Source organism: Artibeus jamaicensis, unplaced genomic scaffold (assembly GCF_021234435.1).
Source record: "Artibeus jamaicensis isolate MK-2021 breed Jamaican fruit bat unplaced genomic scaffold, CSHL_Jam_final contig_923, whole genome shotgun sequence".
Lineage (NCBI taxonomy): Eukaryota > Metazoa > Chordata > Mammalia > Chiroptera > Phyllostomidae > Artibeus > Artibeus jamaicensis.
This window is the reverse complement of record NW_026522014.1, coordinates 296,963-312,634: the sequence shown is the minus strand read 5'-3', so window position 1 is coordinate 312,634 and position 15,672 is coordinate 296,963. Positions and strand designations below refer to the sequence as shown.

The 15,672-nt window shown below is 41.1% G+C and overlaps 1 protein-coding gene across 4 annotated transcripts in view; it reads right to left on the bottom strand.

The window, feature by feature from the left end:
- Window positions 1–15,672, bottom strand: part of CDK14 (cyclin dependent kinase 14) — a 562,452-nt gene that overhangs the window by 405,870 nt on the left and 140,910 nt on the right. For all 4 annotated transcript variants that reach the window (XM_053655083.1, XM_053655082.1, XM_053655085.1 and 1 more), the window contains one exon: window positions 15,484–15,578. In XM_053655083.1, coding sequence (XP_053511058.1) covers window positions 15,484–15,578 — 95 coding nt within the window. The remainder of the gene's footprint in view (window positions 1–15,483; window positions 15,579–15,672) is intronic.

Genomic DNA, 15,672 nt, shown 5'->3' with positions numbered 1-15,672 from the left:
TACCACTTTTCTTTTTCCTAAGATTTTATTTATACACTTTCCATATTAAAAATTGAATGTATCTAATATAAAATTACTATAAAACCAATAACCTGTGTCCATGGTGGATAAACAACTGTGTCTGGTTATAACACATAGGATTACTTTTCCTTTTTTTCCTTTTGTTTTTAAATACACAAATTTTTCAAGAAAATGCATTTCTTATTTTCTTATTTTCACTACAATCTTAAAAATCCAGACCACCAATTTGTCAAGTGAAATTCAGATTATGAATTTTGGAAAGTGAGGAAACAAGATTAATCATGTGTCAGATAAGCACACCATCACTATGTTACACAACTCATTCATTCTGAGTCACTGAGGAGAAAGTATGGCTGAATTACAGAGGATATGTTTCAAAAACAGGGAGATCAACTTATTTGGACAGATGGAATGGCTCCAGTTCTGACGCACAGTAAGAAAATGACAGATGAGAGGTTGAGACACCCAAGTTTTCATTGCTGCTCCATTACCACTCAGGTGTATAAACTTGACCTGTCAACTCTACATTCTCTTTTTCATAGGTATATGTGGGTATGTGTATGTTCATGGATTATGTAAATATATGTAACACAATAGAAAGGTTTTGAAAAGTAGCAAGTGAAATATATATATATATATATATATATACACACACACATACACACACACACACATATATATATGGCTGTAAAGAATGGCTATTAAGTGGATCCTAATATTGTTCCTTTTTAGAGATCTTACCATGTTAGCTTCAAGAGTTGTATTTTTGATGAAGCATCATACACATAATCATTTTTATTAGACAAAATAAGCTTAAATACATTTGTTCTCCCCAGGTCTTACCCGTTAAATAAGACTTTTTTTTAACAGGAGGGCCAATGGTAACTTACCTCAGGTAACATCAACCACCACAAAAATGATTTATAAATTAATTAAGTCATCTAAAAGCTTGTGTGAATAAATACATACAACAATATATATGTACTTACTTAAATATGAATACATAAGAAAGTGGCTAAAAAGAAGAACAAAGACTGTGAAAATTTAGCAAGACTTTCTAATGGCTTAGCAGGTAGAGACAATCATTTTTCCTCTTAATATAAATTTGAAGGCTTAACTACATTCACAGCCAGTGGTGGGCATATGCTTGGGTGGGGAGCTCAAGAGTGCTGAGTTCCTGACCTACTCAAAAACCTATTTGGGAGAATTTTACTTTTTAATGTACTGTTCTTGCTATCATATTAGTTATCAGTTCCTCCATCACTTACGAGAAGGATAAAAGGGCTGTCGAGGCGCTGGCAGATCAGGAGCTACGTTTGCCATCTGAGTGGAATGAAAAGGTAGTGAGGGAAATGGGTACCATCCAACCTTGGGCTAAGATGCACAACAAAAAGGCAGCCGTGGAATGAAAACCTTGTCCAAAGTAAACACGTGTGACAGAGGGAAAGGGGAACGGCAAGTGTCCGATTTCATCCAGGCGCCTACTCTAGGGACAGCCACAAATCTCTTGGGTAAAATGGGGCAGAGGGGACCCCTGTGATGTCACTGTGCGGTTGCCTAGAACAGCAGAGGACATGGATGGCAAATAACTGAGGAGAAATTACAACACCGGCACACAGGAAGTATGAGAATCATGGGAGAAACTAGCTATATACCAGAATCGATCATTGACAAAAGGGTAGAGAATAGGTTTTAATTTCAAATTTCAAGTTTTCTCCTCTCAAAAGAACAGAAACAAAAAGTTTAACTCAGCTCTCTAGTTGGAATCGACTGGGCCTGCCACTTAGCTCTGCCACTTAGCTGTGTGATCACAGGCAAGCTACCCAAACTTAATGGGCCTCGGTTTCTCAACCTGTAAAATGGGAAACAGTCTTATTTCAAAGATGTTTTTAGGATTGGTATAGAAACAAATAAAAAATAGCTGATATTCACTGGCCATGTACTATATGGAAGACAACATCCTGAACACACTCCAAACGTATAAATTCACAGGTATTCCTCACAGCTGTATGAAATCAATTAGCCCTGTTTTTATAGGTGAAAAAACGAAGCTTGACTCAGTGTTCAGTAAATATCAACTTTATTTTATAACCCTAAATGACAAGAGAAAGGTAGCACCAAAAAAAGAAAAGAGTCACAAAAATTGATATTGTTATCTAAAACTCACAACTAGTATCAACAGAGTCACAGGGGGCATGAAGGGACACCAATGTTCTACACCACAGGTGGCAAACACAAGGCCCACGGGCTGAATCCGGCCCAGCACTCTGTTTCAACCCAGCAGCAGCGCCAAGCTCCTTGCCCCTAGTTAAGGAGTAGTTACATCTGTACAGTCCTAAAATTACATTTGGCCCTTTGAAGGCAACTGCAAAGCTGATGTGGCCCCTGGTGAAAATTAGTTTGATACCCTGTTCTACACAGAGTTCAATGAGGTAACTGAAGTTTTAAAGAACACAAATAAAGAGAGAAGAGAGATTTCAGAAGGATAATATTCTTACAGGTCTAAGTCCTAAATTACATGAAGCTGGCAAAAAAGACAGCTATTTTAGATCTATGTATTATTAGAACAAGAAAAGGGGAGACCAATTATTTGTGACGTATGAAATAATTCAAGTGACAGAGGAAATAGAGCTCCTCAGATTTCTAAATCAAGATCGTGTTCTCCAAGTGTTTTCCTTAATCATTTTCTCTCTCCCTTTTCACCAACTCCTTTGTTATAATCTATGTTACACTCACTTCTTTCTCATTTAGTTTTAAAGTAAAACAACAACAGAAAATTGCTTCTTTCCCTTATTCTTAATCTTTCTGTCCTTGCCTCGATTCTCAAAGTACCACCTTGCACTCCAGTCTTTACTTCCATCATCCCTTTTTCTCTCTCTTCAACCCAAAGTAAGGAGGTCACTTTCCCCACCGATCCTCCACACATATTCTTAGGAAAAACCTTCCCAATTGCAAATTTAATAGATTCTTCCAAGATTCATCTGATTTGACCTTGCTGAAAACTTGGTCTCATCACCCACAGTCTTCTGCAACTCTCTTCCCTCCCGGACTGGTTCTCCTGTTACCTCTCCAGCAATCTCTCTCACCTTTTTCGGTTCTTCCTTTGTCCAATTTGAAATGCTTGTGTTCTGTTATTTCATCTCTTCTATTTCGCTCAGAGATGAGATATATTCCATTTTAATTTTAAAATCCTCTATGCTTTACTTTGGGCACAGTCCCAAGGGCCCTCAACCCTCCAGAGCTTAACCTGAAACTCTCCCTGGAACAAGAAGTGAAACTCAGTTAAACTTGGCCCACTGTCTTCCATTAGGAACGCAGCTTCCTCTGGGATCCCGAGTAGGGCTCCTTTGTAAGGTTTACTTGGTTTCTCAGTATCTCCACTTCCCTGTTCCTTCTCCTAAAAGGTTGCATCAGAAGCACAACAGAAGCCTTTGATTGCTTTTCTGCTTCCTCAGGGGCTTTTCCCTCTGTATGTATCTGTTCTGGCTGCTAAACTGCTTCCGAATTCTCTCGTCTCACCCATCAAGGCAATCCTTAGGAATGACTTCTCTCTTCTTCTCTGTTGAGTTACAATAAGGCTTTCAACTGTTAACCAAAGTACCTAGTGTTTACAATTTTCCACAGTTCAGGCAATGCTGGTGGATCTAGGGGACCATTGATTTAAATCCTTGAAAACACAGACAATTAAAAACACAGCAATCCCAAGGAGACCATTTTGAACTAGAGGTAAAATTATCTTAAATTTGCAAAGAATTTGTTTATACAGGGAAAAAGATGTCTGTTTTCTTGACTCAACCATTAAGCATGAAAAATGTCTCATGCCTGAAATCCTTAAAATAATTTCCTTTCTGTCTGAGATTTTTTTAAGCTCAGATGTTTTTCTGGCTAGAAGGCAGAGTTTGTTTTATCTTTTCCATTTTCAGATTTTACTGACACGAGCCTGTATCGCTCTCGAGCCCAATGATGAGACAACAAACCAGGGCCTAAAGTTGAACTTCCTCAGCAGCCCAAGAATACTTAGGGGAAGAATCAGACCAAACCCAACTTTTTCTCGTGTCTGATCCTGGCCTACAAGGATGTCATATTCCTCAACACTGTCACCGTCAGTGGTGTCCGCAATCCAATCTAGTACTTGATTCCTCTAGGCCATCAGTAGTCCTAGATTTTTCAGCAACATGCCACCTCTCCTTTATGATGGTTGTTCCTACTGGTCTAGTATACTTCTTTTGTACGCATCAATGCTAAACAGACTCTAAGTCTTTGACTAAAACTCAGTGATGCTGTAACCTGTCAGCTTGGAGCTCTCATAGCACCTGAGTTCACCCAAGCCCCAGTTTCCTCGTTAATTCCTCCTTCAAATTTCCAGCATTTCCACTACCTGAAAGTACTCTGAGCCTATCACTTATGCTATGGGTAGCAAGGGGTCTATGAAGTCAGTATGTTAATATCTATCCTGTTTGTAACTATTTTTTTTATTCATTGTATTTGTCCTTTTCTGCCTTCTTTCTCTGCCTCCTTTGATTTATTTCCAACTAATCTAAGTCCCTTTTCAAATATCACTATAGTGCTTCGTGTGCAGCACAAATACCTTATTACAGATGATTCTCAATTCCAATCACCATCTTTTGTGACATTGCTGTCATTCATTTCACTTCTCAATATACTATAATGGCCCAATACACTGTCACTATTATTGTTTTAAATAAATAGTTTGTTTTAGATCACCAGAGAAAAAGAAAAGATTTTATTTTACTTTCATTTATTCCTTCTCTGACATTCTTCTTTCTTAATGTTGATCCAAGTTTCTAAACTATATAATTTTCCTTTTGCCTGAAGAACTCCTCTGGGCATTTATCACAGGGCAAGTCTACTAGCAATGGGTTCCCTTGGTTGGTTTTGGTTTGGTTTGGGGTTTTTTTCTGAGAAAGTTTTTATTTCTCCTTCACTTTTGAAGGATATTTATTAATATGGAGTTCTGGATTGGTGAAATTTTTAAGTATTTTCTGTAAGTATTCCACTCCATTCTCTTCTTGCTTGGTTGGTTTCTGATGAAGAGTATGATGTAATTTTTTTGTTATTATGTTAATTTCTTTATTGGAATGACACTATTTAACAGAATTATACAGGTTTCAGATGCACAATTCCACAACACATCATCTGTACACTACACTGAGTGTTCACCACCCCAAGTCCAGTCTCCTTCCATCACCATTTATCTCCCCCTCTACCTCCTCCAACCTCCCTCCCAGGGACAATCGCCACTGCTCTCTGTGTCCATATATTTTTATCCTTGTTTATTTATAGGTAAAGTATTTTTTCCTCTCTCTTCATTCAACATTTTCTCTGTTTTTCTGCAGTTTGAATATCACATGCCTAGGTGTGTGCATCTGTGTGTGTGTGTTTATATGTATTTATATACAGCCTATTCGGAGTGCTCTGAGCTTCGTGGCTCTGTGGTTTGATGTCTGTCATGAATTTTAAAAAGTTTCCTGCCATTATTACTTCAGATACTTCTGCCGCATTCTCTCTTCTGCGGGTGTTCCAGTTACATTGTAGCCCTTCTCCTTGCAACCCCTACGTCCTTCCCTGACTGCAGTGTTCCCAATCTATTTCCTCCAGGCCCTGACCATTATTGAGCGCAGTTTCTCCCACTTTGGTGAGACAGACAGGAGGCTGCAGAGAGACTGGGGGAAAATCCCTCCCACAAGTGGGGGTACAGTTCCAGCAAAAGGCTTTTCCCTGCAGAGGAGGCTTTTGTGATGGAGAACGCTCTGGGTACACTTTACAAAGATTTCTCTCCCACTCCCACGCACGGCCAGAGCTGCAAAAGGGTCTTCTTTCCCAGATCTTCAAAGTGAGGCCCTGGTGGGATTCCCAGAGGCAGAGTCCGAGAAAATGTGAAGGTTTCTACAGCTGCAGCCCCAGGGAGCGTTCACTCTCATGTTAGACCACACTCAGGCTCCAGCAATCCATCAAAATGACTATGTAGGCATTCTTACCAGTTCTAGGCTCTAGCAGCTCATGCTCTAGGTAAGGAGACTATGGCTACGCTACCCTGATGTGCCTGTCTCTGCAGAGTTAAGTAGAGTGGTTTGCCTTGTGATATCTGGTCATGGATGAATTGAAGAAAACGTGTTGATTTTCAGTTTGCCCAGCTTTTTCTCTTTGTAAGGATGAGAGCAACGGCTCTTTATATGTTGGAGCTGAAGCCAGACACCTCACTCCCCGCATCATGGGAGGTTCACCCTGAGTGGGATGCTATGAGCAAGCCCAAACCACGTGGACAGCCAGCTGCGGCTTTGCAGCCACGTAAGGGAACCACGTGACCGTGACCCCACACACCCCAGTCAAGCTGCACAAAATGACACCACATGGGACAGAAACAAAGCTCCCCTGCCCAGCCCTTCACCCACTGAGGCAAATTACATAACAGTGTTGGTTTAAGTCTCTGTGTTTGGGGGTAGTTCATTTTGTCTCAGTGGATACACGGAACATTCCTAAGATGACCCTCAAGGCCTTACCAGCCTCTCCAAACCCACTTCATACAAGTCTCCCTGAGCATGTCCATGCCCCCAATGACACGGGGCTCTCTGAGTCTGCAGAGCCTACCACGCTCTGGCCCGAACACACTTGTCCCTACTTTTCACCTGGTCGGTCACACCTCCTCTTTCAGATCTAAGCATAACTGTCCCCTTCCCAACAAGGCTTCCAATGTCCATCCTACTGTATACCTATTGCCCACCCCTCTCTCATGCGAACAGATACAACCCACCACTCTCTGTCTTGATTCTTCTCATAGATCTTTTTTCCTTTACACAATTTAAAATCACACATATCTAGTCTGCTAAAATCACACATTAATCAAGTCTGCTAACTTGATTGATTTTTGCCTCCCCAGCTAGATGACGGCTCCATGAGAGGAGAGACTCAGTTCTACTCAGCACCACATACCCCTTGCCTGGCCCAGCACGCAGAATACCACGGGGGCTTAGGAAATACCTCTAAAGGAAGGAGATCTTTTATTTTTAAAGATTTTATTTAATTATCTTTAGAGAGGGGAAAAGGGGGAGAAAGAGAGGGAGAGAAACATGGTCAAGAGAAACAGATCAGTTGCCTCCTTCACGCCCCCTACTGGGCACCTGCCCAGCAACCCAGGCATGTGCCCTGACTGGGAATCAAACCAGAAACTTTTTAGTTCTCAGGCCAGCACTCAATCCTGGAGCCACAGCAGCCAGGCCAGAACGTCCTTTAAATAACACCACCTCCATGTAGTCATTGCTGAGACAAGTATTTCTCAACCTTGGTACTGTGACGCTGGGGATAAATAATTCTCTGCTGCAGAAGACTGTCCTGCTCACTTGTAGGTGGTTGACAGCATGCCCGGCCTCTCCTCTCTAGATGCGAGTAATACAACCACCTCTCCCCAAGCTGGGAAAACCAAAAATGTTTCCAGATATCATCAAACATATCCCAAGAAGAAAGACTGAGAACCAGTTGAGCACTACTGGCTTAGACCAGAAAGATGCTACTTCCATAGCATCCTGGTTTACACAAAAAGGGTGACAATAATAATGGAACAACTCAGAAACGTGGGTAGTTTTAAACTAAAACCAGTCTTACCACCATGTCCTTCCTCTAGTCCTCCTCAAAAACTATTGAAACTGGGGACTATGGGAGAGAGATTATAGGAGCCCTGTCATTATAACAATTGGAAACGTCCATACCACCTCTTTCAAAAAATTCTTCTACTATCCACAGAATGCTTCTGGTTTCACCAGTGGGCCATAGCTGATATATAACCTCAACTCTGAAGACAGATAATATCACTGGTTGTTTTGAGGGGCTCCCAATAAAAAATGATCACGGACCCCTAGTAACAAAACGACAAAAATGGCCAACAGAGGCCACAACATTTAAACATTGTCTGACAGGAAAGGTATCCCTGCACAGTTCAGTCTAATGATTGAAATTGTGCCTCTTGCTTAAACAATGGCCTCATTGTCGCCTTCGTCTCCCGGATTAGGCACCGTTTCTCGGCTGCAGGCTGAGTGACACCAGCTGCGCCCATGAGCCAGACTCTCACATCTTGCGTCCCTTTCTGAAGGACATCAGGGCTGAATCTGCAATTTGATTGGACTTTCCAGTTTTTAAAAAATAAAGTCAGCAGATGTTGGTGGGTGGGCTACTATCCTTCTTGGCCTAGGTAAGGGTAAAAACTCTACTTTTCCAACTTTTACCTATACATAAGGAGTACCAGATCAGAAAATCACATGGAGTAAAATCCATGTAGTCCATTAGGTTCTTTGAAAAATTCAATTATCTTGTATGGTGTGTGCATCATGCCTGGTGCGCATTAAACTCTAAAACACTGATTGCATTATCATAGCACTCTGGCATTTTCAGATGCTGTGACTAATAATGTGGATACAGGCTTGAGCTTAGGAGCGAGCTGTGATATAAGCTTTGGCCCATGGAGCTGGAGTCTAAAAGAAATCAAAGCAGGCCTAACGAGAGACTGAAAGGGGCCTGGGGAGCAGCCTGCGGCAGAGCGACCAAGTCATCCAGATGTGTGTCTCTCTGCCGGAGTTCCCGCTCGTGGGCAGAAACCTCTCAGGACACCGGAAGTCAGCATGACACTCCAGTTGTCAACACGAAAGACTGAAACTTCAGTGAACCAGGAGTCCAGTGTTGTCCATCTCAGCATTTCTGACTTTTAGAATTCTTCAAACTCCTCCTGATAGTGTTGCAATGGAGTTGACCTTCAGGGTGAGCAGTAAAAGCCACCTTTTTAATCTCACATATTCTGAAAAGGTAGTTACCTGCCACTGTCTTTCTTCCGACTGCTACGTGTTTTAATTAACAGCATTTCTTCCCACTATTTCCCCCGGGGGGCTTTGAAGAGCTCTTTGAAATGCATTTAGTATATTGCAGTCTTGGTTTGGGCTAGTCCCTCAATTTATGAGGTCATTTCATTCAAGTTCAATAATTTGGCACCAATTAGCAGGATGAAAGGCTAAAAGATTGGCCCTTTCAATCATGTAAGTATTGTGTTCTGTAGAGTGAGCAAATTCCTCCATTGTCCTTATTCACCTCTGAGGTAACAATTTAAGGCACAAACCAGGGTGGGCAGTGCTCAGCAGGCTCCCCCAGGAGTAAAGCTTTGCATCTTCACCTCAACCAAAACTGAAGATAAGCAGGAAAAAATGACCAGAAATCGGGGTCACCTGTGGAATGGCTCTGTCAGAGAGTCCAATACTCCAATTCCAGAAATGGAAGCAGGAGCAAGGATTTTCTTTATCGAAATGACCCTAGAAGTGTGAGAAAATCTAAAGCAAGCAGCCACAGCCTCACATCCCCTAGATGAAGTAGGAAGAAAAAGAGAGGGCTCTTTCCTGGGCAGGCATCAAGGCTCACGGGTCTCACCACCAGTGGCAGGGTCAGGAGCCTGCGGGACCTGGAAGGACTGGGATGTGCTCCATCAACAGATCCTGGGGCCCCGAGGAGCGCGTGGCTCCCACGTTTCAGAGTTGAGGTGGCCAGCGATTGCTGCTTTTTAACTACCACAGACACATTTGGGGGTGCTCACGCAGTAATGACCCACCAACCCTTGCCCAAATTATATGGCTTAAAGGCAATTTCACTTTACCATTCAAACAAAACACCATGCCTTAATCAAAATTCACACAGTAATCAAAATGAATCAGCTCGCTTTTACTTTAAGGCCCTTAGCCTTTAACAAATTTAGTGGAAAGCCTACTAACACAGGGTGAAAATCTTATGATGAAGTCTTTTTTTTTTGCTTTTTAAAAAAATTTTTATTTAGTTATTTTTCAAGTACAGTTTTTTGCCTATTTCTCCCATCCCAGGCCCCCCCCCACCCAGTGCTCCCCACCTCCCTCCCATTTCCACCCCCCTTAGTTCTCGTCCCTGTGTCCTTCCTATTTGTTCCTCCAAATCCCTCCCCTTTTTCCCCCTTAAATTCCCTTTCCTCTCCCCTCTAGTCACTGTCCCCCTGTTCTCTATTTCAGTGCCTTTGTTTTTATTCTGCTTGCTTGTTTGTTTTGTTGTTTAGCTTCCTGTTAAAGGTGAGATCATATGGTATTTGTCTTTCAGCACCTGACCTATTTCACTCAGCATAATGCTTTCCAGTTCTATCCATGTTGTTGCAAAGGGTAGTAGCTCCTTCTTTCTCTCTGCTGCATAGAATTCCATTGTGTATATGTACCACAGTGTTTTGATCCATTCATTTACTGATGGGGCACCTAGGTTGCTTCCAACTCTTGGCTATTGTAAATTGTGCTGCTATGAACATTGTGGCGCATAGGTTCTTTGAAATTGATGTTTTAGGATTCTTAGGATATGAAGTCTTATACAATTTACTTGGAGAACAAAGCACCAAAAGGGAACTGTCACAAGGAATGCTACAAATACACAGAGTGATGAAGGAGGCTTGATTTTAAAGCAAATGACCTAAGCATCTGTGTCTATGCCAGTACCATGCTGTTTTGATTACTATAGCCTTGAAGTATTGTTTGATATCAGATAGTACGATACCTCTAATTTTGTTCTTCTATTTCAAGATTGCCTTCAACTGTTCGGGGTCTTGTGTTTCCACACAAATTTTGGGATTACACATTCTATTTCTGTGAGAAACGCCACTGGTGTTTTGATAGGAGTGGCTTAAATCCATAGAGTGCTCCTACTTCTAGGTATATATCCAAAGAAACTCAAAACACTGACTCAAAGGAACGTATGCACCCCCCATATTCACTGCAGCACTATTTACCATAGCCAAGCTCTGGAAGCGAACCAAGTGCCTATCACAGACAAGTGGATAAAAAAGCTGTGCTACACACATCCAGTGGAACACCAGCCATAAAAATGAATGAAATCTTACCATTTGTGATAGCATGGATGGACCTAGAGGATAGTATTATGCTAAGTGAAAAAAGTGAGTCAGAGAAAGAAAAATATCATATAAATCCACTTACATGTAGAATCTAAAGAATGAAATAAACAAACAAAATAGAAATAGACTTATATATACAGAGAATAGACTGACAGATGTCACAGTGAAGGGGTCCTGGGGGTTGGGTGAAAAAGGGGAAGGAATTAGAGCACTAACTGGCAGTGACAGAACACACAGGGATGTAAAATACAGCAGAGAGAATACAGTGGACAATATCATGATTACTCTGTATAGTGGTGTTAGATGGCTCCTGAAAATATCAGGAGGAGCACTTTGCAAAGTATGTGATTGTCTAACCACTATGCTGTATACGTCAAACTGATACAAAATAATGTTGAACGCAAACTGTAATTGAAAAATAAAATTTAAAAAGAAGCAAATGAATCTGTGATTCAAATACCACTAGAAAGAACATATTTAAAATACTTGAGTCGACACCACCCTCCCTTCCTTCCTTTGAATCCGCGCACCATTTAACCTGGCCTTGTTTACCACATTCTGGCTCACACAGACTGCCTTCCTTTCTACCTTTGTAGATTGAGTTACGCAGTTGGACCATCTCCCTGCAAGACTGTTAACTTTCCTGACATCAGGATCCATATCTCAGATACCTATTTTTCACTTACAACATAGAAAAGGCATAAAAACAACATAATAAACACCCATCATCAGCTGGATAAGCTCAGAAAGTGTGTTAACAAATGTCTTAATATACAAACATCCTTGGAAAACAGAGTGGTAAAAAGATGACTTCAAGGTGTTGAATGAAAGAGCTTTCAAAATGCCACGTTTCAAAATTTGAAGTGTTAGAAATGCACGAATTTTTGTTAAAAAGTGTTATACAATGCAGGATTGTTGTTAAAAATCCTGTATTCAATGTTAAAGGAATTCAGAAGAAAGACTCTCATCAGGAAACCAAACCAGCACGGAGATCAGTAGAGAGAGTGATGATAAACCTCCTCCCCAGCCCAAATATAAACACACACACGCACAAAGAAATAATTTCGAAGCTGGGGAACGCTTGTTTTAAAAACAATCTGTGCTCAAAATATTAAAAGTTTAAAGCTTTTAAAAACAACACTTTAGTTTTGAGTGTTGCAATCTGATATGGTTGCAGCTACTCAGCCGCAACCTTCAGAACCCAATTCATTACCAAAGGGGTTACGCAGTATAGGCCTCTGGGTCAGCTCCCCAACTTACGGGTTCCTACAGGAAGAAGAAACTCAAGAGAGTTCAAGAGTATAAAAACCCTTTCTATTCCTTCTCAAGCCTCTAAATTTTGGCTCACAGCAACTACTATAGCAAAATCGACAATGCTGGGGGGTGGGGAATATCGTTCACTTATAATATATAAGATAAAAGATGGCTTATATATACCATAAGTAAGAAAAGAAAACCACTGTCAAAAATACACTATTAAATTAGTGAGGTCTGAAATTCATAAGTGTTATGGATTGAATCGAATATGTTGATATGCCAACCCCCAGTAGCTCAGGCTCTGGCCTTACACAGACACAGAGTCTTCACAGAGGTTGTCAAGTTACACTGAGGTCATGCAATGTGATCAGAGTCCTTACGAAAAGGGGAGTCTGGACGCTGAGACAGACACACGTAGCACGCATGTGAACACGAAGGCAGAGATCAGGGCAATGCACTTCCACGCCAGCAACGCCAAAGACTGCCGGCCACGGCACAGGAGAGAGGCAGGGCACAGGGTCTCCCTCACAGAACCAACCCGCAGACAGAACCTACTCTGCCAGCACCTCGATCTGAGACTCTGGCCTCCAGAACTGTACAAGGATCAATTTCTTGCTGAAGCCACCCAGTTTGTGGTACTTGGTGTCAGCAGCCCTTGCAGACTTAATACAATGAGGTTCATGGCAAATTCCAAAGTTGACCTGTGTACATGGACATGTGTAAAACATTCTCAAACCCAAAACCAGCGAGATCCCTGTGAACACCAGGGAGCTTTAGTGCAAGATAACAATAGCTGCTCTTGGAGAAGATGCTGAAGGCAATGTTTGAAGACGAGGCAGGGCTGCGGACGTTATGGGAGAGTGGTGAGGATACTGCAACAGGGATCCTAACATTAGCCAACTCTTTAATATATGTAGCTCTTCAGGGGATGAGCCAACCAACTGCAGCCCTCAAGTCTGGCTGGATGGCAAGTAACTATTGTTCTTTGGCCTTGCCTTGCACCTTAAAGCAGGCAGGCACAGCAGCTTGTCTTCTCTTAAAGGAAATAAGTGGCCAATGACTTTCATCTCCAGCTGGAGGAAATTAAACACTACGTGCAACCAGCAGGCTTGAAACTGCTTGAGAAATGCTGACAAGATACATTTAGACCCACTGGAGTGAAAAGTATTAACTGTCCAGAACCGTCCTTCTCAAAGATTGCAAGTACTTAGAAGGCAGTCTTCCTTTGATTCAGGCACAATAGATGGAGTATTTTTTCAACCATCAGGATTGGGATATAAATCTTAAAGCTAAACATTTAATGGAGTTATTAACTTGCATTTGGAAATCAGCCGAGCACATCTTTTGTGGGAAGACACTTCAAAGTGATTGGTTTGTTTCCTTATAATACAATTGTACATTTGCTTCCGTCTGATTCATGATTAAACCAAGTCAGAACATATGTGAGAACCATCTGGAATACTCAGCAAGGTCTGACTCTTTCCCAGGATGGCCCTGCACCAAGGAAGTGCTAGAGTGGACTGGTTAGGAAAATCATGGCTTCAAGCCAGAGAGATACAACCCAAAACAAGTACTGCAACTAAGCACCTGTGTGAACCTGGACAAGTGGCTGAAACTGTGGAAGCACAGAGTGTCCTGGTCAAGCGGAGATGGTCCTAACGGGACCTTACAGGGCCCTATGAGGAGTGAACAAGACAATGCAGACGCCACATTGTATTTAACCTACCTGCTCAGTCCAGCGTGGTTACCTTCATGTTATTAACATTAAATGTACAAGTCAATTTTATGCAGTAGAGTACTATTTTTCTTCAGGAAAAATTTCAAACCTGGGACATGACCATACTGAAATCAGCTCAGCCATCTAGGCCATTACCATGACACTCTGCTACACTCAAGCAACAGAGTGAAGTCATAAACAGCCCTCTGGATGTGGCTTTGTTTTTTATTCGCTGTAGTGTTTACTTTTCCATTCGAGTAAAAAGAAAAGACCTTTTTTTCAAATAGCTGAGATCTCAAAATTTATACCAGTATTTTTGACTTACAGCACTTCTTCACTTCCTTCCTTACATAGCTTCCTTTATCAGGAATATTCCTCCACCTTCTTAACTCAAAAGTCCTTTAAAAAGGTATACAAATATATTCCAAAAAAACAAAAAACACTGAAATCAACATATAGTCAAAATTTCCAATTATGTCTTTTAAATGATACTTCAGAGAATTTTCTTTTATATTTCTTTTTATTTAATTACCTAGCTTAACATTTCCTAATTCATATGCCTGGAAAGGATACAAAGACAGGAATAATTCAGAATAATTATTTTTCAGCATTATTTGGTAATGTGACTAAGGTGAAACAAGGCTAGTGTCTACTGCAGTTATTTCAGAAATAGCATTAAGTTTTCTATGAGCTACAGGCCACCAAATACACTAACACTGTATTGATAACACTTCATCATTCAGGGAGAGAGGGGACGCCTATCAGAAACAGGTGGGGCAGTGGTGAGCTTGCTGAGGATCCAAACATGTACCCTGACCCCAGGGTAGCCTGGGAGAAGGGGAAAATAGAGGGAGGGCTGTTTCTCTTTGTAAAAGTATATGGGGCATGATGCCAAACCAGACAGGTAGGAAAAAAGAAAGACTATGCAGTATTTTTAATTAACTTCTGAAAGATGTAGTAAAAACTCATTTGAAAAGAAGTCTCCCTGACTGGTGTAGCTCAGCGGATTGAGCATGGTCTGTAAACCAAAGGGTCGCCAGTTTGATTCAGGGTTGCAGGCCAGGTCCCCAGTAGGGGGCGTGCAGGAGGCAACCACACATTGATATTTCTCTCCCTCTGTTTCTCCTTCCCCTCTCTCTAGAAATAAATAAATAAAATCTTTAAAAAAGTACATAAAACTAAAAAAAAATTTTTTAAAGAAAAGAAGTCAAGTACAGCCAGTACATTTGGCTTTGTCAAACCAGTACTCTTATGCAAACATTAAACATCCATGACAAATTAATCACATCATTCACCTGGAAATGGATTCTCATGCCAGGGTTCCAACTACAGAGAGAAAGAGAAAACAAGTGGGGGGAGAAGTAGGACAAAAAAAAAGATAAACTGGACAAGTCTGCAAAACTGCTAGCAGAAAGAAATTCTACTGACTTCTACACTTGGTAAAAGAACAACAACGACAAAAATTTGAGGATGGAAACATATTACATATTACATGAAAATTATTTAAATATACTGTGACTTAGTATTAAAAAAGTAGGTACGTTGCACATGAGAAATAGTCAAAAACGAATGAACTTACTTGCTTTTTCCTTTGTATACTGTAGCATAAGATCCTTCCCCTAGCTTTTCCAGTTTTTCATACGAGTCGGCTTTTCCAAATTTGGGACTTGTTGGCTAAAAATGGAGCAGAGGGTAAACAAAATAGATTTCATCAAACTAACTAACAATAAATAAGCCAGTTTTGCTAAAAATATACAGATCCTCTGTC